Genomic DNA, 7,626 nt, shown 5'->3' on the forward strand with positions numbered 1-7,626 from the left:
TTACGCAAGCGCCTGCCAGCCTAGGGTTTAAACACGACGTCATGAACACTGATTAATAAGCGCAATGTTTTCAGTACTGCGCTATTTCATTTACTAATCCATTTCATTTATTTACTTACAGCTCCTGGGGCTACGTTGAGCTGCCTTCTCTCCGCGACACCGTCACCTTCTGCATTGCGTGCCAGTAAGTAAAAAGCATTTCGTTGTTTCTTCCAATTTCTTTCTCTCTTCAGTGCTTTCTATATCCCGCATACCTCCCTCGTAGCCTCTAAGTTTCTTCCAGGAGTTTCTCATATGACATGTTTCAGTCTTGAAGTATTGAAGTCCTTCAGAGCCCCGTGATTTCTCGGTTGATTTCTTCCTTCTTTATTGATATATACTGTCAGCCCTGTTGAAGGGCCATTACAGGTGCGGAAACCAGAAAAAAAAAACGAGTATAATATGTTCCATCCCTTCCTTCCTTTGAACACATTGAGAAGACATACAGCGTACATTTTCCCGTTAAATTTCTCCCCCAAACACCCAGCCATTTGCTTAAACAAAAGGGTCTTTCACGGAAAATTTCTAATTCTTTATCTTTTGAGAACAATATCCCGGTTTACTCATCTGCTTTATTTTACAGTACGCACCTTCTGGATCTCTCGTTTTATGTTTAGATCTTACTCTGACATCACTGTACTCTCAGTCCATGGCGGAACTGGTTCAACGCCTGTTCACCATGCCTGACGCCAGCAACGATGGCTGCGGCGGAGCACAACAACAAAACTCCCAGGAACCCGGCGAGCCAAGAAACACGCTGCCTATGCCTCGAGAGTCCACGACCCTATGCTGCCATCGCCAGCTCCAGGACGCGCACGTCACTCTGCTCTGTCCCTGTTCACGACCCAGCACTGCCGACGCCACGAGGCAGGTAAGGCATACGCACACCTTAAACCTTCCGCAGCCTTCCTGCTTAGCATGCATGGAGTAATATATAAAACGTAAAATGGTTCACTTCTGAAATGTTCCCTTTAATCTCTCGGCCGTGGTTCATCTCTCTAATTTCAACAACACGCTTTTCTTTGGATAGCAGAGCTGCTGTAGTGAAATGGAAGTGGCTTTGAAAGTTACGCGAGCAACTTTCACGCTTCCAGCGAAAACAAACCAACTATCTCAAGTAGTCGTGCTTCCAAATTCGGACGACCTGCGACTTGTGTGTAGCATCCGTTGTTCTTTCCAAGTGCGCTATTGTGGCAGCTATTCTTTGTAGATATGTGACATTACCTTATCTTAAGGTGTTCACCAGCACCACCTCTAATTCTCCGAAACGCACAGCAGTCTGGCGCTTTCAAAGGCCATGCTCCAGATATTCTGACATCTTGGGAATGACTCCTTTATTGCAGGCGCATACCACTGAGATCTTAAGTGCCGACGCCCAGCCCTGCCCCGTCAGCAACGAACTGCCCTCAATTTACCACCGCACCAATGCGCGCTCAAAACAACTCAGCAAACAGCTCAGTGATGATCCACGCCGAGGGTGAGTGAAGTAACCCGCATATTATTCTCAATAAAAGGAAAGGGTAAGACGAAACATGCGGAGGCTCGATGAAAGTGTGTAGGTAATGCCATGCTAACCACAAATAACTGTGTAAGTATATGTAGATAGGTGCAATATACCTATATCTAAGCTTCTGTGTAAGTCTATGCATGGAGACATAACATTTGTATGCAAAGATGATGTCAGGAAATGAGACGCAGTGGCGAACAACGCGGCTCGCGAAAGCGTTGAAAGAAATCAACCGTGCATCTGTAGTATTGTACGAATGCACCGGGACGCCGTCCAGAGACAGAGTAATGGCAGTTTCATGACACGTGATTCGGCTCGGGCCACCTCCGGCTTTTCCAAGCAAATGCACTAGGACCACAGGGAAGTCTTCTGCGTATCCATGCACTAATTTAAGAAACAAACATTACATTTTAATTTACATTTTAATGCAAGGTTCAAATATATTGGTGCAGAGTCAAAAATGGTTGCAGATATTGCTGACGTTGGAAAAGTGTTTACAAATTATTGCATTTCGGAACTGGTGCAGGCAGCTGACGGTATTGTGATCAGCAATCCTGCATGGCATATGAGACAGACTGGGGCCTTCCGCCAGCATTTCTAAACATAAGGATGGCCGTCGAGGTTTTCTTAGTGTATAGTAGCTGCGTAAGTGTAAGTGATGTCTTAAAATTCAACAAGTCCCACTTTGTGCACCTTTTAGCGAAAAAAATTGATTCTATTTATTTCACGATATCCTCATTTGTGGAATACTACCACAACGAAACAAAATTAAGATGTACACATATCCAATTGCAAATAATCTTACAGGTATATTTTTGACGTTCCTGTATGTTACTCAAGGTGCTGATTACCACAGCGAGAGCTGTGTGCGCCACGTTCGGCGAAATCATGTCGCCGTCGTTATCCGCACTCTCCATCCTCCCCTCCACACTCTACCCTCTTTTTTCCTTGCTCCCTTCCTCGCCTATTTCCCTCGTGGTAACGGATGGCCACCTTAAAAATGTTAAACCCGCTGCGGCGGCTCAGTGTTTGGAGCGCTCGGCTACCGAGTGGAGTCCCCGGATTCGAAAGGGGCAGAGGGGGTCGCGCTTCGATTAAGTCGAGACGCAAAAGGCGCGGTATGCTGTGCGATGTCAGTGCACGTTAGGTCCCCATTTGGTCGATATCATTCAGGAGCCCTCCACTACGAGACCTCTTTCTCTGTCTTCTTTAAGTTTCGCCATCTTCTTTTCCCTCATGGTGCGGTTGAGGTGTCCACCCAGAATTCAAACAATTACTTTGACTTTCATTTCCTGCCAACTATTATATTTTTTAATGTAAATTGGCGACCGCGGGTGGCGGTGACTTGCGTACGCGCCTACCTTTCAACCCTGCCACCATAACCCATGACTCCTCATTATTCCCGCCCGCTCCGACATTGAGCAAAAAGCATTCACTGAGGCTCACCAATGGGACTAAAGCAAGTGCAGTGGCACAAGCGCAAGACATCATTCACACCGACCAGAAGTTACAAAACCCTCTGATTGGCATCATAATTTAGCACCACCCCACTTGTCGCTGCAGTACGCATCACCACAACGGTAAATTATTTTTGTTTCACACGTTGGTAGCCCAGAACCGGTTAGCTGACAGCTTCCTATTTGTTATTCTCCTCTAGCGGTAGATTTTAGTTCTGTGGCAAAAGACATGAGTAGTTGGAAAGTTACTTCTTATCATTGTTCTCTTAACGCCGTCCATCAGAGTCAATGCCAATCAAGCATAGTCAGTTTCAGAGTCAATAACGCAGGCTGTTTTTGTGGCTCTGAATGTTTGAAACGGTGTTATAAAAAATCGCAATACAAGCGCGGAGGAAAACTTGGTGCAACTATTGTTCCTGTTGTCAGTAAAAATTAGATTCTCTCGCTCTTCCTTGGGTATGTTAACATTAGTTCAGCAGTAAAATAATAACAAATGAAAAGAATTGTGGCTCCGAAAATGAATTCCTATATTTCCCCTCCGATTGGATTCCAGCTCTTGACGTTCACACCAAGAAGGAATGGCTGCCATCGTTTTGAAATGGCAGTGTAGCATAGCCTCTGGGATCAGGGCTAAAGCCCGCGCCCTCAACCCACTTCCTCAATTCACCTCCACCCTACACAAGCGACGCCCATTACCCACCATCATTAGGTTTCTTGATTGTCCTATCAGTTTTTTCCTCTCTCGTGGCATCGTTTTGTTTCAAAACACATGGCCTTCTGAACAAGTCCTCTTGCTCCCATTCTGACGTTAGACTGTAGTGTCACACAGACGTCGGGGACTCGACGTTACGCAGAGTAAGCCGTCAAAAGATTTTTCTTCGTCGTCAATCTCCGTCTGACCTGAGCTCATTTATGGGCACTGTCACATAACCACCGCCCTTTTTTAATTTCCAGCCGCATATTTGAAGTATTTCGCGAAAAGCTTTTGAAAATATGATAGCCCTTAGGCACATAGATTTCCATTTTCCTCTTCACAGTGCCTTACTTCATTGAAACGGCGATAGTTGAGAATTTTGATCCTCTTTTGTAATCCAGTTTTAAGGTGAGTCAGACAAAGACAACTTTCTAAGCGTTGTGGAAGCCATGGGTTTCACCTTTAGCACTCAAGAAAAAAGGAATCGCACAACGGCTTCAAAACATAACATAGTTGAGGTACTTACCAATACGACTGGAGAGCATAGCTTGTGAGTGATTTGTGTATAGCGTGCTGCGGCTTAAACACATAATCTGCTCATACTCTGCAGGTATGACCACGTCTTCGCCGACTGGCGCATCTTCCTCGACTCCAAGTTGCGTGGGTGTGAGTGCGAGCAGCGGCCCAGTGTCGATAGGGGCCTCATCGCTGAACAGATGAAAAACATCTGCTCGGCCTGCTCTGCCGCCTGCGTGTTGCCCATGCTCTACCACCTGCAGCGTGATGTGCACAACCAGGGTTTAGCCCTGCTGCTCCAATAGGTGGCCGCTCCGGGGTGCAGGCCGCTGTGTTTCGATACGAGGTCACGGCAGGCCTTCCCCACCCCGAGAAGCGGTCCCGGGCGCGCGTCGCTGCTCTCACACCTGAGCTCGTCGGACAGCGACAGTTCAAAGCGACGTGCTGCCCGAATATTTTTCTCCTCCAGTCTCCGTCTGGACTGAGTTCATTTTCCATTTCTGTAGGATCTGAAACGCATCCCAATTACCCGACTCCAGGATATCACTGCAATATTACTTTCCTTGGCAAATAACAAAACCTCAATAATTTTAACGGGCAAAATATTTATAAAGATTGTGCATAACCCTGGTCATATCAGTGCAGTCACGATGCCAGCGACAAAAACATCTCGACAAATAACGTACATTGCAAAACAAGGCCCTGTCGCCCCTGACATGTAGACTTGTACTTCTGCAGATGCGAGGGATGACTCCCGAGACTGAGACGTCTTGTTAATGCAGCCTAAACATTATTGCTTCCATATGGAAGTAAAAACGCTAAGGGACAGCTTGTTCCCTTTTTACTCCCTTCTGTTTAGATGTTGGAGCCTCATAGTTGTTTTGCAGGTAGGCTCGCGCTCTACATCATCACAGTTTTGGTGTTTTCTGATCAGTCCTCTAGAACTCATTTCTTGATCTAAACCAGCGGAAGAAAACGTCGCGCATGAATCGTGAACCAATTTCTTACTTTCTTACTCTGCTCTGAACTCTAGATGTCTGCTGTGGTATACCCTGCCGACTTTGAGGCTCCTTTTACAGCTCGCAGACTACACTTCTGAACGTTTTGCTGCACAATCTTATGCAAAGATACATCAGCTACCAAGTGAGAGCGCAGGACACGGCGACTGTTTGTGACGTGGTCTGCCCCCTTATATTGGACTGTTATGAAGCAGCCCACCGCGTTCGACTGCAGTTCTTGTCGACCTGCCTTGGCGAATTGTTCAACGCCGACATCGCGAACTGTGCCCTTAACAAGCCGCTAACACTTGCATCCAGACTCGCGGTTCTTGTGTCATAAGCGTTCGTGAGTGCACGGTATAGGCTGCTGTGGTGCCAACGACAGCAGCACGCAATTGCTGCGCAGTGACGGCCACGGGTAATAAATGGCTTGGGCAATTTGCCACACCGCCTTCGAGCTCGTGTTATGTTCACTTTAGTGGAACTTCTGAATAACGCATGATAAGGAAGGCTGTGCCTGAAGTTAAATTGAAATTTGTTTTTGAGGAAAGGAAATGACCCGCACCGTATGGGAAGGGCGGAGGTAACTAGAAATAAGGCTATGTGTGCCGTAGTGGAGGGCTGTGGAATAATTTCAACCACCTGGGGATCTTTAACTTGCACTGACATCGCACAGCACACGGGTGCCTTTTGTGTTTCGCCTCCATCGAAACGCGGCCGCCGCGGCCGGGTTCATATCCGGGAAATTCGGCTCTAACATCAATTTTGATGTCCTATGCCCGGCCCTGCTTGTTTGTCCAGGTTTGTCGTTTTTGAAACGTTCGTTCGTTTATCCAGATCTTGAAGTTGCCCCGCCACTAATACATAACCTACCTAAGGTTCTCAGCAATAACCTCAGTTTGATAGACGCATGCTGGCCCGCTGGCATCGGGGTAGGGAATGCACGGTAAGGTGGCGCCCCAATCGGCAGCGAGCTGCTTCGAGCAGCAATTTAAAAAATTATTTAACAATATTTCTAAATTATAGACACAAATCAGAGATTTCAAACTTCATTTCAATACCCACAGAGGCCCCCTCCACATATCTGTTGCACAAGAATATGCCCATCCATATCATTTCAGGGTCCCTTGAAAAACACTGTGCTTAGGCATTGTCCCATGCATGGGACGGCAGGTGTGACACTAGACGACAGGCGATGAGGCTGGCGCAGAATAGAAACTGTTTATAGGATGATCCTGTGCCCAGTAAATTGAGAAAACTCGGATGTTGTATAGCCTGAGGTGCGCTTCGGGAGGACGTCAGGTCAAGAATGCCAGCGAAAGCTGGCGATGAGCGTTTGAGATCACGTGCTTACATCAACTAACACAATATCCAGCGTAGTAGTCACAGTTGCTCACGGCTATACTCATCATAAGGGAAGCAGGTCGCATTTGCAGTGACAAGCAACAGCATAAGCCCGAGTTTATTTCCGCAGTATCCTTCCCAGTGCGGAATACAGTTTTTCATTTTCCTACATTACAGGAACAAATCTCCATATGCCACCAAGCAGTATAAATGTCTTCCTGCAAAACTTTTAGCATATTGCTTGGTTAACTACCTGCTGTACATCCTATTCACTTCGGCTATAGGTCAAATTGATATTATCCAATATCCTAACAGGGGAGCAGATGAGTAGTGCTACTTTTCTCTCCAGGCATCGCTGCTCAGCCGCGTAGATTCCGCTACTAAAACGCATCAAATAAAAGAGGAAAAACATTCAAAAGACTCTTACGGATGTTGCAATGGGAATGTTTGAGCGCTAGCATATCCTGAACGACCAGGGGTAGCAGTTGGGAAGCCCCAGCAAGAGTATCTGGTGCTGTGGCAGAGCCACCGCAGAGGGTTCCTTTTTGAATCGCAACCCATCGCATACTCAGCAGCTCTAGCGGAGCGGGATTCCCAGTAATTGCTTATTAAATGACCTGGTTACAGCCTCCGTTTTCTTGGATGCTCCCTTGATTTTCCAAATTCCATCGCATCGCCTCTTCCTCGGCGGCTCGAACTCCATCGTGTTAGCATCTAAGCCTCTTCTTCTTCTTCTTCTTCTTCTTCTTCTTCTTCTTCTTCTTCTTCTTCTTCTTCTTCTTCTTCTTCTTCTTCTTCTTCTTCTTCTTCTTCTTCTTCTTCTTCTTCTTCTTCTTCTTCTTCTTCTTCTTCTTCTTCTTCTTCACCCCAGGTATATGGCACATACCCACGCGGGGGATTGGTCAAGGTGTAGTAGAATAAACAAAGAAGTTTCCATTGAAGATGGAAGATGACTCTTTGCCTCTGCTTCAACATCGTCATCACCAGCAAGACTCTGTCCATAGCTCTCCAATTAGCCCTGTCCTACGACAGCTGCGGCCACCCTATCCCCGCCAACTTCTTAACCTCATC

At 46.6% G+C, this 7,626-nt stretch overlaps 1 protein-coding gene across 1 annotated transcript; it reads left to right on the top strand.

The window, feature by feature from the left end:
• Nucleotides 1–688: 688 nt before the first annotated feature.
• On the top strand, nt 689–4,518 carry LOC144122818 (uncharacterized). The gene is made up of 3 exons (XM_077655818.1): nt 689–910; nt 1,383–1,516; nt 4,308–4,518. Exons 1-3 carry the CDS (start codon nt 689–691, stop codon nt 4,516–4,518), a joined length of 567 nt encoding a protein of 188 aa, XP_077511944.1.
• Nucleotides 4,519–7,626: the final 3,108 nt, after the last annotated feature.

Source organism: Amblyomma americanum, chromosome 3, assembly GCF_052857255.1.
Source record: "Amblyomma americanum isolate KBUSLIRL-KWMA chromosome 3, ASM5285725v1, whole genome shotgun sequence".
Classification (NCBI taxonomy): Eukaryota; Metazoa; Arthropoda; class Arachnida; order Ixodida; family Ixodidae; genus Amblyomma; species Amblyomma americanum.